This window comes from Geotrypetes seraphini, chromosome 2, assembly GCF_902459505.1.
Source record: "Geotrypetes seraphini chromosome 2, aGeoSer1.1, whole genome shotgun sequence".
NCBI classification, from domain to species: domain Eukaryota; kingdom Metazoa; phylum Chordata; class Amphibia; order Gymnophiona; family Dermophiidae; genus Geotrypetes; species Geotrypetes seraphini.
Genome location: NC_047085.1, coordinates 40515778 through 40537286, shown reverse-complemented (window position 1 = coordinate 40537286; position 21509 = coordinate 40515778). Strand labels below are relative to the sequence as shown.

Below are 21509 nucleotides of genomic sequence, written 5' to 3'. Positions count from 1 at the left end.
TCAAAATCAGAGCCAGAATAGAAGACAAATACACAATTATGTCTTATACTGATAGTTGGGTTAATTTCTTGAAAAGGTTGGTAGAAATAAAATGAACAAACTCCTTTCTTCAGTCTTGGCAGATGTCTGGATCAGTGACATTTGCCCTCCTGCTGGCAGGTGGAGACTTAGCAAACCTTTTCTGACTTCCCTACATATGTTAATGCAGCAGGGAAGTACAACTTCCTTTACCTAAAACTTGACAATTCAATATACACTGCACTCACGATTTCAATTATTTGAAGTTTTTAGCCTGCTGGCTCCTCCCCCAAATTATGTCATCCATGAGTGCAAATAAAAATTTTGGCGCATTTTTCCAAGCACTGATTCCCTGCGTGCACAGAGAAAATCACCGATTCCTAGAGCAAAAGAACGGTTATTCATGATGGTTTTTAATAGAAACCCGCAAATAACATATGAAAAAGTTATTCGCAGTTTTTCTGTATTCGAGGGTCTGTTAATCCCCTATCATCGCGAATACGAAGGAAGAAGTGTATTCAATATATTTTCTCTCCTTTCCCCAAGATATAAATAACAGTTGCCAAATGATTATAACACACACCTCCTGTTTTTGTGTAGAAATTCCAAGTTCAAATTCCCCATCAATCTGATACATATGGGTAGGATACTGGATGGTTTTGGCAGGACTCATTCCTCAAGAACAAACTTTGTCCTACATTTAAACCACTGATAATTGTTATTCCTTAAGGCATAATTGTTGTTTCCTTTTTGTCCATGCCAGACCAGTGGGATGTAAAAGTGATTTCTACTTAGGAAGGAGCGTTCTTGCTAAGTTCCAATTAAATTACCTTCTGGTGCCACACAGTGACTTAAAGCTAGAGCCCTTGCTTTCAAATAGGACTGACCCTGAGGTTGTGAGTCAGTATATGTGCAAAACACAGCATAATATGTAAATCTGGCTTAAGTCAGGCTCAAGATAATTAAATTACTGTAGGTGTGCCACAATCTAGATCCAAAACGGAGTTTATGCTGAGCCATGTTTACTGGTTGCACCAAGGCCTCAGCTCTGTCCACAGGCACTGCCTCTAGCTGAAGTTAATAGATCCAGGTACTCCAGTCTGGGAAACTGAAGAAGTGACTCAAGCTATGTAACAGCATCAAAAGAAGATACTCCTAGAGAGGGATGAAGGACCTAAGAAGACAACCCTTTTGTGAATGGGCCTGTAAAGAGAAAGATCCTGAAACCCATGAAGATAAGTTTGTTTGAGAGGAAGAACGAGGAGGAGGAAGATTCCAGATCTCAAGTAAAACCTCCCCTTTCAACATGGATTTCATCCAAATTTCAGCACCGAAACATTATTGATCTCATTGGTAGCAAAAATATAGGGTCTTTTGTCTCAGAGTTGATTTGCTATTTTATTGCAATTTGATTTATCAGCAGCTTTTGATGTTGTCAATCATGATATTCTTTTTTAAAAAATTTTTATTTTGATTCAAATTTTTACATTTATACAAGCATTTCAACTTGAATATTGATTATAATTACAATATAAGGAAAAAATTGGATGGTCTAAGCCTGGCCAAAAACATGTTTTTAAAAAATTAAATATTAATTATTTAGTCCACAAATTAACATAATCCAAGACCTATGAAAACATCAATAAAAAGAAATATTAATAAATCATCAGGACATGATAGAAATTAAAGAGATTACTTCCTGCTGCTGGTTCGTTAAACTGTAGGTACTGTTATTGAGCCAATGGTCACTCTCCCCCCCCCTTACTTGGCCACAACAAATTGCAACAACTGGGTTCGAAAAAAATAAAATTTTGCCCTTCTATTGAGAGACAGCACTTAGCAGGAAATTTTAAAACAAAAGAACCACCCAATGCCAAAACTTTTGGTCTATAGACCAAAAATTCCTTTCTTCTGTGTCTCTATACGAATAGTTGAACCCAAAAATGTGTTATTCATATGTCTAAAATATGTATGAAAAATCAAATCCTTATCAAACCCCAAAGCAAATGAGACTATAAGAGTGGTTCAGTTACTATTTCAAGAGAGCTTTCCAAAAAAATTTGTTAAGTTCAATCCACTTCTATCTGTTCCTGGTGGATCCGCGGGAGTAGAACTATCTTGCTTCTTCTCGGATGAAATATATTGAACTCTAACATTGGGGTAATAAACTTTCTTCTGGTATTAGTAAAGACTCTCAGGTATTTCTGGAACATTTCCAAACCAAATGAAGACTTTGGGAAATTCAGGAATCTAAGATTATTCCTCCTCTGTTTATTTTCCATGAATTCTAGTTTTCTATAGATGACGGATCTTTCTTTAACAGTCTCGAGTTCCAGAGACTTAAGTGAATTGATTTGTTCATCATGTTGCTGAATTTTCTCACTCTTCTCTTTACTCCATGCTCATTAACCTGAGAGTTGATAGTGGCACAGTCTAGTCATAGAACTGAAACTGTCTTTTTGAGGTTGAAGTCCAGTGTCACAATAGCCCTCCACAGAGTGTCTAAACTGACTATGGCAGGCTTAATCAACTCTCCAAACTGCTGACTACTAGGAGCTGAAGTTGAGTTCTTACCAGTTTCCGCATTTGGTGCCATCAAGTTGGCTACAGTGGGAGTCTCACTACCTACCAACTCCATTCCCACTGCTCCTCTGGGGCTCTCCAGCTGTCCCTCTCGCCGGGTAAGCAGGAGTGCCTCTCCCTCCACTGAGCCTTATCTCCCAGGTTGAAGAGGTACCTGCACTTCGATCGGGCTAAGAGAAGCCCAATCCATACTAAGATTTGCTGAATAGTTTTGCATTCCTACCGAGGCTGGAAGCATCTCCATTTGATGACACGTCACTCCAACATCTAGTATCATCTGAATGAGGTTCCTGAAGCTCGCAGCAGCCGGAGGATTCGGCCGTTTAGCTCCCTTCCTCTTCCCATTGAAGGCAGCAAATGAAGCAGCGAAAGATGCGGCAGAAGCCGCAAAAATCCAGAGTAGCTGTCTGAGGACAAAAAGGGCTAAAGGAACACTCTGCCCTATGCCTCAAATAAGAAATTAAAGCCTCCAACGGGAGAAGGGGAAATAAATCAAAGGATGCTGTCACGGAGCTCACCGCCAGATGTCCGACACTTTTTTTTTTTTTTTTTAATTCAAATTTTTACATTTATACAAGTATTTCAACTTGATTGATTATAATTATAATATAAGGAAAAAATTTGATGGTCTAAGCTCGGCCCCCCCAAAAAAAAATGATTTAAAGGACGCCATCACGGAGCTCACTGCCATCTTTAATCCAATCATAACATTTTAATTCAAATGTTGGCCAATATCGGTCTTGATGAGAAAGTATTAGATTGGTTTAAAGGATTTTTGACTCTAAGACTGTATCAGGTGCATTACGAGGGTAAATCTTCTTCAACCTGGACCTCTGTTTGTGGAGTACCACAGGGTTCACCATTGTCCCCTATTTTGCTTAATATATACCGTATTTTTCGGACCATAAGACGCACTTTTTCCACCCCCAAAAAGGAGGCAAACAGAATGCTAGGAATGATTAAGTAGGGGATCACGAACAGATCGGAGAAGGTTATCATGCAGCTGTACCGGACCATGGTATGCCCTCATCTGGAATACTGTGTCCAGCACTGGTCACTGTACATGAAGAAGGACACAGTACTACTCAAAAGGGTCCAGGGAAGAGCGACTAAAATGGTTAAGGGGCTGGAGGAATTGCCATACAGTGAGAGATTAGAGAAACTGGGCCTTTCTCCCTTGAAAAAAGGAGACTGAGAGGGGACATGAATAATGAAGGGAATAGACTTAGTAAATAAAAGACAAGTTGTTCACACTCTCTCCAAGGTAGAGAGAATGAGAGGGCACTCTCTAAAGTTAAAAGGGGATAGATTCCATACAAACATAAGGAAGTTCTTCTTCACCCAGAGAGTGGTAGAAAACTAGAACGCTCTTCCGGAAGCTGTTATAGGGGAAAACACCCTCCAGGGATTCAAGACAAAGTTAGACAAGTTCCTGCTGAACCAGAATGTACGCAGGTAAGGCTAGTCTCAGTTAGGGCACTGGTCTTTGACCTAAGAGCCACCTCGTGAGCGGACTGCTGGGTACGATGGACCACTGGTCTGACCAAGCAGCAGCAATTCTTATGTTCTTACAAATCACACCAAGCACTAAATTAGCCGAAAAGGGGACAAACTTACATCAAATTAAAACAATAAAATGGGTAGAGCAGAACACACACAACTGCATCCATGTGTGCAGAAGGAAAAAAAACTGTAGAAGGTGCTAAACTGCATACTGAAGTACTATAGAGGCAGAGTGAAAAATCTGGAGTAGATTCTTCTGCAACCATGTGACTAAAGGGAAATAACCCTACTGTCTAGAATCTCACTTATTGTACTGGAAAGACACCTTCTCAACTCACTTCCAGAAGGAACAACTGAGGAGAAAGACACAGCCCACTGAGAAAAGAGGCAGAGTTGAAAGATATGAGTGTATCCTTCTGAAAGAAACTTGCGATGCCGGGGCTATAACCCAATCGTCAAGACTACTGCATCCTTTGCCCTGGAAGGCTGCCTGAAGTGAACCAGGTATATGTCTTAGGATCCACTAGACCCCACACCCAGATATGCCAAAGGTGATTCGTCTTAAAATAAAGAGTTAGACCTACAACCCCAATGAGCGCTTCCAGGGTATAAGATTCAAATATTGTTTTCAAGTAGAAAGGCTAGAGAGTGGAGGCAAATGGGTAAGTTATCTCGCTGAAGACTGCTCGTCCATCCATTGGGTAAAAAGCATGAGATGGACAGGTTTCACCTCACATAGTAACAGTCTAATGGTTAGCGCAGTGACCTGAGAACGAGGAAAGTCTGGTCCAAACCCCACTGATGTTTCCTGTGATTCTGGACACGTCATTTAACCTTCCACTGCCTCATGCTCAGATAAGGTAAGATATCCTCCTACAAGCACTTAATTTTCTAAAGCTATGGATGCGCTTAATAATCTTTATCTGTCATTTACTATGTTAGTAAGTGCATTTAATTGTATGTATGTGCATTTAATTGAAGGAAAAAATGACTGATTGCAGCACACATAACAGGAGAAGAAATTACCTTTTATTCCCAACTAGAGTAGCTGCAATTAGCCCATTTTCATTCCATTTATTTAAAAGGAATGCACATTCCAACACATAGGACAAACTGCAGATTGCTGAACAAGATTACTCCAGTTTCTTATGCTTCCTAATACTCAACAATGGAGCCATCATCAATGTGCTATTTACAGACATATGTACATGTGTTTCAGGGCTCTGTTCCGTCTTAGTTTCTTATCACTCCCATCACACTTTTACTGTATGATTTAGTGGATCTTCCTTCACTGCTCTCCGACTGTCAGTCAGTGTGCCTTAGGGTCAGGGCTTGGGATCACTTTTCTCACTATACTTGTTCCTTTGGTACTTTGCATCTCAGGGTTTGCAGTATCATCTTTATACTGATGGCTCCCAAATCTAGCTCTCCACATCAGAAATGTCACCAGGAGTCTAGTTACAAGTCTTAGCTTGCTTATCTGACTTGCTGCCTGGATATCTCACCACTATCTGAAACTGAACATGGCCAAGACTGTATGTTTTATCTTTCCCCCCTACACCCACATCTCCTTTCCACAGAAATAGAGAAAGGAGGGGAGAGGGGACACCTAACTTTGAAGTCATCTAACTCCTCTCTCTGCACATATCTGACTGCTAAAACCTGTTTCTCCATCACCACCAAAATCCTTAACCACATTTTCCTCACCTCCCACTTAGGACTCTGCATCCTGCTCCTCATAAGTCACTTCGAGGGGTTAGTTATTAAGCAGAGATAGGGTTTTAAGTTGCATTATTTTGCCCTTTAATGTGACAAAGGGCTCTAACACTGCTGGCCTAAAAAATACCACAACAATACTTAAGTCACTACAAGGTACACAGTAATGAAATGTAAAACCTGCAAATACATGTTTTGCATCTCATTCTATGCAATTACCCTAACACAACTTGCAGTGACACGCATGTTAGGGCTCTAAAATTACAGTAAAATAACTCCAAGCTAACAGAGCAGGGCCTCACGTGGGCATGGGCTACTTTTTCATGGATTGGTGGTCCAAGAGTGATCTTCAGACAGGAGGGAGGGAGGCCCAACTGCTACTGCAGCAAAAAATGTACGATTACCGCCAGGGGTCATGTTTCTTTATAACATGATCTCAAGTGGCAGTCACATGAGACTAACACTAAGGGCACCATTTTCCTCAGAGCTGGGCCAAAGCAACTTACTTCTACTTGAAGACCACACCTGGACCACCAATCTATTAAAAAGTAGTCTATGCCCGTGTGGGGGGGAGGGGTGTGGAGGCAGGGGACCTCCTGCTCTATTGACCTGAGAGCATCAGACCATGACTTTGTAGCCCAATGTTCCTGTTTTAAAAGGCCACCACTGCTTTAGAGATGGCTCACAAACACTAGTCTTTTAAAATGGGATTCGGCAACATAGTAAATGAAAGCAGATAAAGACCTGCACTGTACATCCAGTCTGTCTAACAGTCTCACACTCAAAGAAGAGCAGCCAAGATGATAAAGGGGATGGAATTCCTCTTTTATGAGGAATGACGAAAGGTTAGGGCTCTTCAGCTTGGAAAAGATACGGCTGAGGGGAGATATGATCAAAGTCTACAAAATCTTGAGTGGTGTAGAACGGGTACAAGTGGATCAATTTTTTACTGCATCAAGATTTACAAAGACTAGGGGGACACTCCATGAAGTTACAGGGAAATACTTTTAAAACCAATAGGAGGAAATATTTTTTCTCTCAGAGAATAGTTAAGCTCACATTGCCAACGGTTGTGGTAAGAGCAGTTAATGAAGCTGGCTTTAAAAAAGGTTTGGACAAGTTCCTGGAGGAAAAGTCAATAGTCTGCTGTTGAGACAGACATGGGACGGTAGCATGGAATGCTGCTACTATTTGGGGGTTTTACTAGATACTTGTGACATGGATTGGCCTCCGCGAAGACTGGATACTGAGCTAAATGGACCATTAGTCTGAACCAGTAAGGCTATTCTTATGTTCTTAGTAATTATTCATTTTACTTGCTAAGTTCCTCTATAAGATGTGTTCCTCCCCACCTAGGATAAACAAGACCTGCACTCGGATAATATGAAGTATAATAGGTATACTTGCCCCTGATCCATCTTGTCATATACAGGAAACAGACCTTGGAAGTCCATCCGGCATTGGCCACACCAACACCCTTCCCTGGGAACGCCGTTCATCAGCCAACTCCAGATTCTGTTCCTTTTAATTTTGCTGCACTATACCTGGAACAGACTTCCTGAGTTGATGGGTCATGCTCTGTCTCTGGCCGTAGTCAAACCTAGGCTAAAATACCGCCATTTTTGAGGCTGCTTTTATCTCTTAGCCCCTTACTCATCTGTTCAATACCCATGTTTTAAGGCACACATGTCAAACACAATGGCTGCGGGACCAATCCGGCCCGCCTGGCCGTTTTATGTGGCCTGCAATGACTGTGCCTCATCCAAGCGCCCGACTGTGCAGCCCCAGTCACGCTCCAAGCGTCTCACCATGCTGCCTCGGTACCCATATGTAGGCAGAAGGACCCAGTCCCCAGTGTAAAAGCTAAGGCGCTACACCCAAGTGCCCGACCGTGCTTGTTATTTTCAGAACATGATTAATGCATGAGGATGGCGTGTGATTATGGTGTCTCAGGGTGAGGAAGGATCTATACTTCTACTAAGACTAAGTATCTTAATAAAAAATTTGGCTCGCAACTTAGCCTGTGTTTTAGATTTCAGCCCCTTATTTGATTGAGTTTGACATCCATGTTTTAAGGGATTAGGGAGTTTCATTTATTAAGGGAATAGTTATTTGTCCTGTCTATAAACTCTGTAGAGCAGAGACCATCTCTTATGTGTTTGTGTACAGTACTGTGCATGCAGTGGTGTAGTAATGGAGGGGGGTTCACCCCGGGCACAGTCACCCGTCCTCCTCTGCACCCCCCCAACCAACCACACACGCGCACCCCTTCCCTTCTCCCATACCTCTTTAAAGTTCCTGGCAAGAGCAGAAATCCCAAGCTGCTGCTCACGCCAGCGTCGGCTCGTCCTCCGATGTCACTTCATGGACCTGCGCCTAAAATGTGGGGTTTCTGCTTGGGCCGGGAACGTTAAAGAGGCCAAAGCATGGCAGGAAAGGCAGGGAAGGAGTGCCAGCACCCCGGGTGCCTCTCACCCTCGCCACACCACTGTGTGTATGTCTAATAGCACTATAGAAATAAGCGGCAGTAGTACACATGTAATCTGGTAGTCGGTAACATTAGCAATTTCCAAAACTGACTCAGAAGTGTGGTCACTAGACTGGGTGGGGTTAGGTGTGGCATATGGGAGGATTAAAAGACAGCTCACACTAACTGCTTGTGTTACAGCTTGCAAAGAGCACACAGAGTGAATACTTCCAGTCACTGACAAATTAAAAGCTGTATGTAAAAAAACACAACAACAATTTGGTCATGTTCTTCCTTCCAATCTACCTCAGAGATCACGTTATTTAGTTTTAAAAATGTTTATGCACTGCCTTCATGGAATCAATCTAAGCAGTTTATAAAACCAAAAGGTTGATCTAATTTGGCTGTTCAGAAAGTTTACATAACAATGGCAATTCCGAATAAACTAACTTACCTAGATTAGTGCTTCTTAGCACAGTCCTGCAAGCACAGTCAGACAGTCAGGTTTTCAGGATATCCACAATCAATATGCATGAGATAGATTTGCATGCATGCAGTATTCATTGAGGAGTTTGTCTGTCAAGCCCCTTCCCTCCCCTTGTTTAAAAGCAGATTGAAAACCCACCTTTTTGATAAAGCCTTCAATCCGTAATCCTACACCCTCCACTGCTCTCCAACCCAGCCAGTCCCCTTAACTGCATCCATAGCATCCTGTTTGTCTGTCTTGTCTGTTTAGATTGCAAGCTCTTTCAAGCAGCGACTGTATTCTTTGTGACTCTGTACTGCGCTGCGTGCGTCTGGAAGCGCTATAGAAATAATTCCTAGTAGTAGTTGTAGTGTGAAGAGTTTCAGTCTTTGGGAAGCAGAACTGAGATTGTGATGTCATAATGTCTCATTCCACCAATGCCTAAGAGCCAACCTCATCAGCGATATCACAATGGCTTGACTGTCCTGTACTCCCCTCTGCCCTCCAACCTAGCCAGCAGATTAACCATTCCCCTTAACTGTATCCATGGCATCTTGTTTGTCTGTCTTGACTGTTTAGATTGTAAGCTCTTCTGAGCGGGGACTTTTTCTTCTTCTTTGTGACTCTTGTGCAGTGTTGCATACGATAGTAGTAGTATACTTTGAAAACCCAACTAGCTGGGTGTGCCCCAAGGACTGGGTTGAGAACCACTGACCTAGAACAAACTTTCCCTACAACTTAACCCAGTATTTTCTAGCTCTCTCCTGGAGGCAAACCCAGCCAGTCAGGTTTTCATGATGAAATATACATATACTGGATACCTATTGCATATAAATCTCTCTCATGCACATTCATTGTGGTAATCCTGAAAACATGACTGGCTAAATGTCAGGAAACAACTGAGAAGCACTGACCTAGCTGATGTGTCTTCATTTTATTTTTATTTTAAATGAGGAACATTTTAACAAATCTACCAAACATTTTTACAGAATATTACAATAGGCGTCCTAGCAATAGCTGTGGTTTGCTGATGACAAACACCCACTGAGGCTTTGAGTCCTGCTAGCTTGTGATATTTTGAGGATATGCCAGGTACTGAAGGGGACTGCAGCTTTGTTTCTTGTTTGCAGGGCCGGCTTAACCTATAGATCAGATGAGGCTCTGGCTCAGGGTGTCAAACGCCCGGGCCAATGACGTCATCATAAAGAGAGGCATAACAACCAGGACGCGGGAAGTCATCATGCCATTGTATCGAGCGATAGTGCGTCCACATCTGGAATACTGCGTTCAATATTGGTCGCCGTACCTCAAGAAGGACATGGCGGTACTTGAGAGAGTCCAAAGGAGAGCAACCAAACTGGTAAGAGGGCTGGAACACTGCCCATACGCCGAGAGGTTGGATAGGCTGGGGCTCTTCTCTCTGGAAAAAAGGAGGCTCAGGGGAGATATGATAGAGACCTTCAAGATCATGAGGGGCATGGAGAGGGTGGATAGGGACAGATTCTTCAGACTGAAGAGGACAACAGGTACGAGGGGGCATTCGGAGAAACTGAAGGGAGATAGGTTCAAAACAAATGCAAGGAAGTTTTTTTTCACCCAAAGGGTCGTGGACACTTGGAATGTGCTACCGGAGGAAGTGATCAGGCAGAGTACGGTACAGGGATTCAAACAGGGATTGGACGGATTCCTGAGGGATAAAGGGATCGTGGGATACTGAGAGAGGTGCTGGGATGTATCACAGGTATAGAAAGCTAACCAGGTAATAAGTATAGAAACCCAATCAGGTCGTGCATGTGCAGGACTGGAGGGTTAGGACTTCGATGGGAAGATAGGACTTAAATGGGAAACCAGGGTGGCAAGGGGACCCCCTCTGGGGATTCAGACAGGTCTTGACCTGTTTGGGCCGCCGCGGGAGCGGACTGCTGGGCAGGATGGACCTGTGGTCTGACCCGGCGGAGGCACTGCTTATGTTCTTATGTTCTTATGTCACCGGCCCTTAACTTAAGCTATAGGACGTGGCTTGAACACTCTCCACCCTCCTCCAACACTTATGCCCGCTCCCAACAGGATGCAGCTTCATGGGCCTGCTGAGCAACACGGATGGGCCAGCATCAACATCAGAGGAGGGAAGTGCACTACCCTCCTCCCTCCCAACGCCGTGTATTTGCCACAGCAGAATCGCTACCACGGCTTTGTTAAAAGAGTCCTGAGAAATGAAAACCAGGCCTCCCACATTCACAAAGGACGATCTGTGATTCTGTATGGAAGACAAAAATCCCCAAAGCCTAACAGAGGTGAAAACACCAAGATGCCTTTTCTTTATCTGAATTGCTCAGACAGTCTGTCTAAAGCAAGGCATGTGATCTGACCAGACTTCCACTTAAACTAGCAATTCTTACTCAACACATCTAAACATGCCAACTAAGCATGCAAAGGTTTTTTGTTTTGTGGGGTTTTTTTTTGCTGACTTGATTCCTTCCTTTTCTAGTACTCTTAAAAATGTCTGTTTCTATATTAATACGTATTTTAATGTTGTTTTTTTTAGATGTTTAGAATACCAGATGTACCCCTTTTTATGGCTATGCCTAGGATTGCCCAAGTCACCCAACTATGATCTTGCCTCACAGCATGTAGCTGTGGTTTTGATTGATTTTCCCTAGACAATCAGAACCAGAAGTCCATGAATGCATGCCATGGGGCAAAACCAGGGTCCCACCACCCTGGTCGGTTGACCTAGGACAGGGGTAGGCAATTCCAGTCCTCGAGAGCCGGAGCCAGGTGAGGTTTTCAGGATATCCACAATAAATATGCATGAGATAGATTTGCATCTCAAGGAGGCAGTGCATGCAAATCCATCTCATACATTTAGGCCTGCCATTCATTTGCCTAAATTAATGAACCTAGTGCTAAGCACTCAAACTTTTTCCACCTCCACCTACTGTTTATGCTCCTAAATTTAGGAGTTTAAAGAAATTGTGAGTAAAGGGTTAATGCACGCAGCCCTAGTAAATTTTCAAACAGTCCAGTTTATGAGCATAACTCTCAAAGTCAGGAGCATGAATACTGAATCCCAGATTTCTGCTATCCAAACATGACCCAATTGAAGAAAACAAAATATAAAAACACAAAACACCAATCAAAGGGTTCTCAACTCAGCCTTCAGGATACACCTAGCCAGTCAGATTTTCAGACTATCCCTTATGAATACACGAGATAGTACATGCAATTTTGTCTCCACTGTATGCTAATCTCTCTTATGCATATTAATTGTGAGTATCCTGAAAACCTGAGGAGTTGGTTAAGAACCCCTGTTCTAATCCATTGATACCTAACCAATATGAATGCTATTGAAGTACATTTTTATATATTATATTAATCTAATCCAGTATTTCTGAGTTGCATTGTGCCTAAATAGGTTCAAGGCAACTTACAATATAAGGTATTACAGATGTATATTACAACATTATGTTATAGCGGTTTGAGGAGGATATCTGTATTCTACTTCAAGAATTAGGGATTCAGCTCCACAGTTATGTATTCCTTCCCATATACCATCACAGGTCCCCAAATCTTTACAAAATACACATTTCTGAAAGAATCATCTTGCAATTGTGGCAAAATATATAGATCCTTTTTATTACTTGTTTTTTTTTGTATTTGGTTATTTTCTAAAACTCAAACCCTCATCTGTAAAACAATTCTGTGTCACAGTTCATACTGTAGCCCTCATACTGGGTTCTGCTCCATCTGAGTTTCATCTTTAGCAACTGCTTCAGGAGCTCTCCATTACCAAATTTAAGCTGATAGCAAACTCACTTGAAAAGATAGTGGGGGCCAGGGAGACCATATGCTGGTATGTAGGAAGGAATACAGTTATGGAGCCAATACACTGGAGTGGCATACCTGCGTTGGTTGCCACCCAGGGTGGAGCACACCCTTCTCCAGGTAGGGGGGTGCATGGAGCAGTCTAGTGGTTACGACTGTCAGCTATGCCAATCCCCTGCCCTGGAACAGGAAGTTGATACCAGAAGGGGGTGAGGGCCAGCGGCGTCAACAGCTGCACTCACTAGACCAGTGGTTCCCAACCCTGTCCTGGAGGAACACCAGGCCAATTGGGTTTTCAGGCTAGCCCTAATGAATATGCATGAAACAAATTTGCATGCCTATCACTTCCATCATATGCAAATCTCTCTCATGCATATTCATTAGGGCTAGCCTGAAAACCCGATTGGCCTGGTGTTCCTCCAGGACAGGGTTGGGAATCACTGCACTAGACCATGGCCACACAGCTTCTCTTTGCACTCAGGGGCGGACTATCCCTCCCTTGGTATGACACTGTATTATATTACAGTCCCATTCCCAAGTTACAAACATATATTTATTATAATATAGCCTAATACCATGAATACCTCCCTCTTACCTCCCTCTCCCCTACCCCTGATCCTACCTTACCCTCTCTCAGAAACAACCTCTGATCTAACTTTGTAACCCTTCCCTCCACAACTCTTATTGTAATCCGCTTAGAACCGAAAGGAAATGGCGGAAAAGAAATCTGTAATGTAATAATACTGTATATAATTTGACAACAATTCTCATTAATATTCTCCTGGACCTCAGCAACACCACTCGCCACTCAAAATACTCTCACAGTGGTAAAGCTTCATGTGTCATATCGTCATTGGTCCTTCTGTAATGAGTATTTCATTTCCACCCCTCTCTTTTATTCCTTTTTAACTTTTTTTTGACTTCTTGCTATAATTCACATTTCTATTTTTCCATCAACTAGAGAAGTAAACAGTTTTTTACTTATCTTTTTAACTAATTTCACGATCTGGGAAGGTTGGATCCTCGCTATACAGCTTTTTCAAGGATCCATGACAAAGTTATAAGAATAGCTGTCAAATTATACATTAAAACAAATACATGTTTGTAACTTGGGAAAAAGAGAGTGTATATATCTTAAATATTGGTCCCAAGTACAGTATATTGAGTGGACGGAGTTTTGACATCAAGTGTAGAACTGTATGATAGTACTCATAGTTGGATCTGGATGGGTTAAAAGTGTTTTGTGATTATATATGCTAGATTTCTGCAGCATAGCCCAAATTTCCCATTTTACACGTCTCCCTCTGTATTCGCTGTGATAGCAGATTAACGGCCCCGCGAATATAGAAAAACTGCGAATAACTGATCTCAAAAACCTCTTCTGCCTTGGAAAAGTAGGCTTCAGAACCTTTAAAAAATATATACTACTGCCTCAGAAACCAAAGTAAGATCTGGAACAGTAGCGAATGATCTACCCTAAATGGATTTACTTCTTTCAGTTGTCAATCAGCCATCTAAAAACCTGTCTGGGCTGCTGCTTGAAGTCTACAGCAAGATAAAACCAATACAGATGACAGCAGGGCCTGGACCAGTCCAGAAACCTCACAATCACATCGTCAACCTAATGAATTATTTATTAAACTTTGTTAGCTCTGTGAATGCCACCAGGCTATGAAGAGTGTTATGTAATACTGTATTAAAAAAGAATTGTATTGCTGGAGCAAACAGCAAACAAAACCCCCAAACAAAAATACTGCTACAGCAGTTTCTTCAATCTGTTCTAGGGTGCCCTGGTTCTGTCTGACAGCATGCTGCTGGGCTTATAATTTTATTTGATGCAGTTGTGTTAGATGTGCCTAACAAGAAAGGCTTCAATCTATTTTATAGTCACATTCAACACAGAAATAGCTGTTTATGGTTTGCAAAGTCATTCATAAAAGAAGGCAACCTCTTATTTATGGCTAAAAACATCTCATCCTTTTTCAAGCACACAATGAAAACAAAAAAAAGCGCCAGTTTAACATCGCAGGCAAGAGCGGCTGCTTAATCTTCCGCTTTTACATATAATTAAGCAAAGAGAACCACTATCAACATCACAAATATGCTTTCCCCTGCACCTCATTAAAGCACGATTCGGGATGCGAGACTAGGATACAGATCACTGCAGCAACCACAGGGCACATTACCACAAGCCACACATTACACAGTCACCAAGGAAAGTCCTCTCCAGCAATGCAGAAAGGAAGCCAACTGCAGAGCCCAGACCTAACATTTTAGAGAAGCTCATTAGAGGGGGCAGAAAGGGAAAATACCATCACATCAACGTACACTCTCTAATTTTGGGATGGATCCACCATAAATACATCTGCGACTGATTGGAAAGAGAGACCACTACCACTATTTCAACCTCCCACACATCAAGGTGATTTACTGGGAGGAAATATGGTGGCTGCTCCATTTAATCTACTTAAAATAATAGCAGGAATAAAAGATGAGCAAACAAGTTGTTGTAAACACCTTTTTATTGGCCTGTTTTTCTGCATTTGCCCTTGTGTTCATAAAGGGGGGAGGGGGAACATCCCTCTGTTCCCTTTTAGCTGGTTAATTGGTTACTACTGATCAGCTGAACCATAGTATTCTGACTCTAGTTCACATCACGATTTTCTTAGGTTGATCTTTATATTACCAAACAACCTTCAAAGTCACGCAGGTTTCTTTCTGATTTTCTGAAAAGCCAAGTCTTTGTCTGAGGGAAGGTCGTTTATCTTTGTTACACAATGGAAAATACTATTTTCCCGCAAAATATGACCCCCCCCCTCCCACATATATGACCCCCTCCCACATATTCAACTAAATACTACCCAGTCGTACACCTTCAGCTCAAAATGTATTCGAGTCTTCTTCCCTGTCTAGACCAAAGAACAAAAATATAAATAACCATCACAGCCCTATTTAATATACTACATTTACAGGACAAACATATCCTGTAACAAGATGCCTTTTCACCGATGACAGGAAGGACGGTGCAATCAGTACACCTGCCCCAGGACAACAGTCAGTATAGATCCTCCCATAATCCGCGAACGTATCCAACACCTGCACCGAGATCCGGCTTTTACCTACCCCCCCCCCCCAATTCAGTATAAATCCAACCCCAACCCCGCAAAAATACCAGCACCTGTTTAGGGGTTCCTTTAGCCTGCATTCCCCAATCCCCTCCCCCCCAAAATACCCACAAGCATATCCAGCACCTGCTCCGAGACGCACGTAGCACAGACACGTTGCATACCCACCACCTTCCCCAGGATCCGCGTGCTCTCCCTACAGGACTCACCTTCATGTCGCTGATAATGGTTTGGAAGAGCCCCCCTAGGGCGCCGCACTCCTTCTCAATCACAGCCTCCATAGTCGCAAAGCACAGGCGAGAGACGCTAAACAACCTCGCGCCTTCAGCGCCACGGAGGGAAACGGAGCTGAGGCAGAAGTGGTCCCGAGAGACGGTCCCAGGGGAGGGGGGGAGTCGAAGAGCCCCCGCCGCGCGGACCCTGAGCTCTCTCCTGCGCCTGCCTACTGGTGCCGCCGCCGCGCGGACTCTCACACACCTACCAACACGCGCTCACTCCCGAGAGAGAAACAGGAGAAGGGAAAGCGGCCGCAGCTAAGCGCGTCCCCGACCCCGCCCACCTGCCGGCACGAGCACCCGGAAAAGGGGGAGAGGCGCAGGTGGAGCTGTTGACGTGGATGACGTGCGCGCGAGTTTAGAGACAGAGCGCGTGTTTTTACGTTTTCTACTCGGGAGTTGGGTATATGAGTTTAGTTCGAGTATTTTTTTTTCTTCTTCATTTTAACAAAACTGCAAATAACAGTAACAAACATTAATAAAGCACATAACTGTCTTGAGATTGATACCAAATAATTAAGTAAAAGAAAACAAGCAAAAAAAAAAAAAAAAAGTTCCCAGATTTTCTTAAATGAGGACAAACACAGGAAGAAAGACAGAATACATTTAAAGCACTTAGGGACAGATTCTCAAATATCGTCGGTAAAATCCAACAGGACGCTATCGCGGTCATAAATGTAACAATTTTAAAAAGATATGTCATTCTCAAAAAAACTGTGCATGCAAATGAGGTTCAGGAAAGGTCACCAAATTTGCATGAGATGAGTCGCTGGTGATAGCAATCAGCACATGCGCAGAATAGTCCACATAAAGAAGCGTAATGATAGGCATGATATGCCTTATATATGCACATGTCATAAGCACACATCACATGCAACTGTTATATCAATCTTAGGCGTGCCAGCGCTATTGGATGGAAGAGAGGTGTGAGCATTGGCTTTGTACTAGAGGCGTGTCTTATGTGTGTTTGTTGAAAGTTTCAACAAACACACATAAGACACGCCTCTAGTACATGTGCCCGAGAGACGTGCTTTTGAGACTTTTTTCCACAAAACTATTATACAACTATACTACTAGAATTTATGTGAATTGTGTGGTGTCAGGTCAAAAGCGCGCCGGGACAAAGGTGCGCGCAGACAATTGAGCGCAGCGCGGAGGCAAGCGCCGCAGAAAATTACTGTTTTTAGGGCTCCGACGGGGGGGGGGGGGGGGGGGCGTGGACTTTACTTAATAGAGATCGCGCCGCGTTGTGGGGGCGTTGTGGGGGGTTTGGGGGATTGTAACCCCCTACATTTTACTGAAAACTTCACTTTTTCCCTGTTTTTAGGGAAAAAGTTAAGTTTACAGTAAAATGTGGAGGGTTACAAACCCCCCACAACACCGGCGCGATCTCTATTAAGTAAACTGGGGGGCTCCCCAACAAAAACCCCGTCGGAGCCCCTAAAAACTGTAATTTTTTCAGCGCGCACCTCCGTTTTGCGCTCAGTTGTTGGCGCGCACCTTTGTCTTTCATGGGGTTGTCTATGAACCGAATTGTGTATTTTGTTTTAATTTTATCATGAGCTACAGCCAGAAACACACGCCTGAGACATGCTTTTCACAGTACTGGCACATCTGGACCAGCTGGTAAATTTTGGTCAGCAAAAGTCAGCGTCGCACTAGGGGAAACACATAGCAATGGTGGGTTGCCCGGAATGCTCGTTTAAATATCAGTGAGTCCATTTTAATATTTATGACCTCATTGTAATACATTTGCATGGCAGAGTCAGAGACTGCTAGGAAGCTCAGAAAAGACTGTTCTGATAATCGTTTGGTAAAATACTGCCATGCTAAACTGGAGCCAGTTTAGCGACCATCGTTAAAGGCATGATAAGTTTTGAGAATCCGGCTCTTAGAAGGGAGAGGTAGGAAGGAAATGTTGAGAGCAATTTTTCAGCAATGTCCTCATTTTGCATATTCAAAAGCACAAAATGTAAAGCAAAGTCTCATGAAGGCTCAGTTTGATTCAACCAGTTCAGTTCCTGTGAATGCAAGGTCTGGTCATGCCCCCTGTGGCAACTGCAGGATATGCCAGTATAGTCAGCCATTACACCAGCTGCAGATACAAAATGGGCTATTAAAAAGGTTTTCTCCTATTATAAGACAAGTGGTGTGGTGTATGTAATATAATGTCTGTGTTACAAGTTAGACATCGGACACACCACAAGAAGTATATGTACCTGTACTGGGGAACATGTCAGCAGGATCAATATTCAGGTGCTTGAAGCCCCATTGGTTCAGCACTGGCTTGATTTCAATCATCCAGTCACATCTTTAAAATTTTCAGTTCTCGAAGTTCCCAGTCTCCCACGGGGAGGCAACGTGGCTGAATTTTTGTTAAGCAGAAAACAACAGTGGATTTTTAAACTCAGTATATTATCCCCCGATGGACTCAACAGTGAAATTGAGTGGCAGGCTTTCCTTTAAAGGGACAAGCGGTATTTGCTCACATTTTTTGCAATTTTTGTAACTATTTATTTATCTATTTGGATCTCCACTAACAATCGTGCTGGTTCCTGATTGGGTTTTTTTTGACAGCTGTGATGTCATGACATCAAACTTTTTCCATTCTTTTTAAACAGCTTTGGTGGCGTTTTTGTACTGGGAGTATTCTGTTTATTTGGAGTTGCTTCGAAAGTTAATGTTTTCGAATATGTTTATTTGTAAATGTCTTATGTGAATATTTTTTTTTAAATTAGAAAAGTATGAAAATTCTGTGATATGTTTTGGTTTATGTTTCAGAGAATGTTAATAGAAGAATTTTGTAAGTGATTCTGTGTTCTATTGGTAATCAGTAATAAGCTTTATATAAAAGAGGGGTAACATGGTCATTTTTTTTGCGTTAAATATAATTTTTACTGCAGTGTTCTGTACTATTTGGAGTCTTCTTATTTCCTTTTTTGTTATGCCTTTGTAGAGGGCATTACAATAATCGATACATGAAATTACAAGAGAGTGGATCAAAATGTTCAGAGAAGCAGGCTCTAACAATTTAGATAAAGATCTTATCATGCGCAGTTGATAAAAGCAGCGCTGGATCACCATGTTGATGTGTAGATGATAATTAAATTTACTGTCAAACGTGACTCCCAGTAATTTTAATGAAGATACCACTTTGGTAGGTTGAGTTTTGAGTTTAAGAGGAGTTTGTAGAGAAAGTCCATCTTTGATAGGAAAAATCATTAATTTGGACTTGTCGATTTTCAAAGAGAGCATGTGTGAGTCTAGCCAAGAATTAATTTTTTCTAGTTTTTTGATTTATGAGGTTTATTTTGTTTAAGTTGTTTAAATCAATCAGATGAACTAGTTGGACATCGTCCGCATAGGCGAACGTTGTGAAACCAATAGATTGCCCTAGGGTTAAAAGGGGGGGCTAAGAAAATATTGAAGAGTAAAGGAGATAGAATTAAGCCTTGTGAGATACCGTATTCAGTTGTTATAGAATCTGAGGATGTTGTATTGAAGACTATCTTGGAGGACCGATCAGTGAAAAAAGAAGAAAACCAGTCTAAGACTTGGTCTGTGATTCCGATATCATGCAAGTGCGACAGAAGAAGCTTATGATCTATTGTGTCGAAAGCTGACGAAAGGTCTAATGAGATGAGCAGAACGGACTGATGATGATCGAGATGGTAAAGGATTTTAGTGGTCAACCTGATGAGTGAAAGTTCAGTGGAATGATGTTGACAGAATCCAGTCTGATTTGGATGTAAAACTTTTATTTGTTCGACGAAGTCTGAAATTTGGCAAAAGACGATATTCACTGTGAATTTAGCCAGGAAAGGAATGTTTGCGATTGGTCGATAATTAGAGGCTCCATGTGCACTGATTTTGTGGTCTTTTATTATTGGATGAATAATTGCCTCTTTCCATATTTTGGGAACTATTCCTGTAGATAAGCTAGTATGGACCCGGTTTAAAATGTCTGGACTGAAAAATGAGAAAAAGCATTTCAGTAGGAATGGTGGAAGAATTTCGATTTGGAGCCTTTTATATTTAGTGAATTAAAATTTCTCTAAAGGTTTTGAAGAGTGGGTAGGGTAAATCTTGAACATTTGGAGAAAGGAAGATTTATGAGTGTGGATGTATTGATTGATTTCCCAGGGGAGGTGAGTGCAAGGGGAGGTGGGTTTTGTATTGGCAACGCTTGCTTGTGAAAAAGGGCTTCTAATTTTTTTTATTTTTTTGAGCTGAGGGTAATGAGACTGTCAAATTTGGCTCTGTCTTCTGTGTGGTGAGAGATCTTGCGATTGTGTATAACGTAGAGGTATTTTGGGCTTTTTTATTTGTTTGGAGTAGTATTCTTTTTTGGACCTGTTAATTTCTAATTTGTAGTAACTAGCTTGTTCCTTGAATTTATTTAGGTTATATAGAGTTTTGTTATGTTGTCATTTTCTCTCAAGAGAACGTAGTTGTCTCTTGATAAGAGTTAGGTTAGGATTATACCAGGGTTTTTTTTGTTGTTGTTGTTTACGTGGAGAGATGGTATAAATAATAGTAGGGACTACAGTATCTAACAGTTTGATTATGGCAGCTTTCCATGAGGCAACTTTCTCCTCGATGGAAGCTTCTGACATTTCCAATAATTTGGACTCGAAGTGAGAGGAGATGGATGCGTCATCTAGTTTTGAATAGTCTCGGGAGTTTATTGTCTTGGGGCTAAGGTTTGAAATATAGAGACTGATAAGCTGGGAGAAAGAAATAAGAAAGTGATCAGACCAAGGAAGTTGTGTGCAAGACTTGATTTGGAATCGGTCTTCCTGTAAGGTTGGCACAAGTGCCATGTCTAAGGTGTGCCCCACTTTATGCGTGGGACAGTGTAGCAGAGGTAAAAGATTTAAATCCTTCAAGAGGATCAAAAGATCAGAGTAACAGTATTATTGAGGTCGTCGAAATGAACGTTAAAGTCTCTAAGATGACAGGGTTAAGAGATGAGGTACTGAATTCAAAGACAGCAGACTGAAGAAGAGGCTAATAGGAGGTGGAAGATAGAGTAGTAAATAATCCGAAGAAGAGTTAGATTTAAGTCTAAATTGTATAGATTCCAAGATACTGTTATCAGGAGAGAATTCTAGATTGGAAATGAATGCTTCTCGATGGATTATTGCTATACCACCTCCTTTTTTTACCTTTTCAGTGGTTGTATTGATAACAGTAGAATGGGGGGAATGAGTGGGAAAGATAGCTTTCCTCGCCCTCTGCTAACCATGTTTCAGTGATACAAAGTATATCTTATTTGTTTTGTACCACTATATCATGGAGCAGGTGGTATTTAGATTTTAGTGAGTGAGTGTTGATTAATCCGAAATTGAGTACCTTCGAATACAAAATGGGTAAATGAACAGAGGGGGTTGTACAAATTAAATGAGACTTCTGGAGAATGGGAGATATGTCACGTTTATGAAGGGGGATCGGACGGTGTCCCCAGTGGACTGGAATTTGAGATGTAGGAAGGACATATTGGCAGTGAAAATTTTCAGTGTAGGCTGAAC

At 42.0% G+C, this 21509-nt stretch overlaps 1 protein-coding gene across 9 annotated transcripts in view; it reads right to left on the bottom strand.

Annotated features, from left to right (window-relative positions):
* MTSS1 (MTSS I-BAR domain containing 1) overlaps positions 1-16329 on the bottom strand; it is a 359179-nt gene extending 342850 nt beyond the window's left edge. For 5 of the 9 annotated variants that reach the window (XM_033932870.1, XM_033932875.1, XM_033932874.1 and 2 more), the window contains exon 1: positions 15913-16327. In XM_033932870.1, coding sequence (XP_033788761.1) covers positions 15913-15984 — 72 coding nt within the window. In that variant the 5' untranslated portion in view covers positions 15985-16327. Of the gene's footprint in view, positions 1-15912 lie in introns of all 9 variants that reach the window. The other 4 variants (XM_033932871.1, XM_033932872.1, XM_033932876.1 and 1 more) reach the window with 2 other exon arrangements.
* Positions 16330-21509: the final 5180 nt, after the last annotated feature.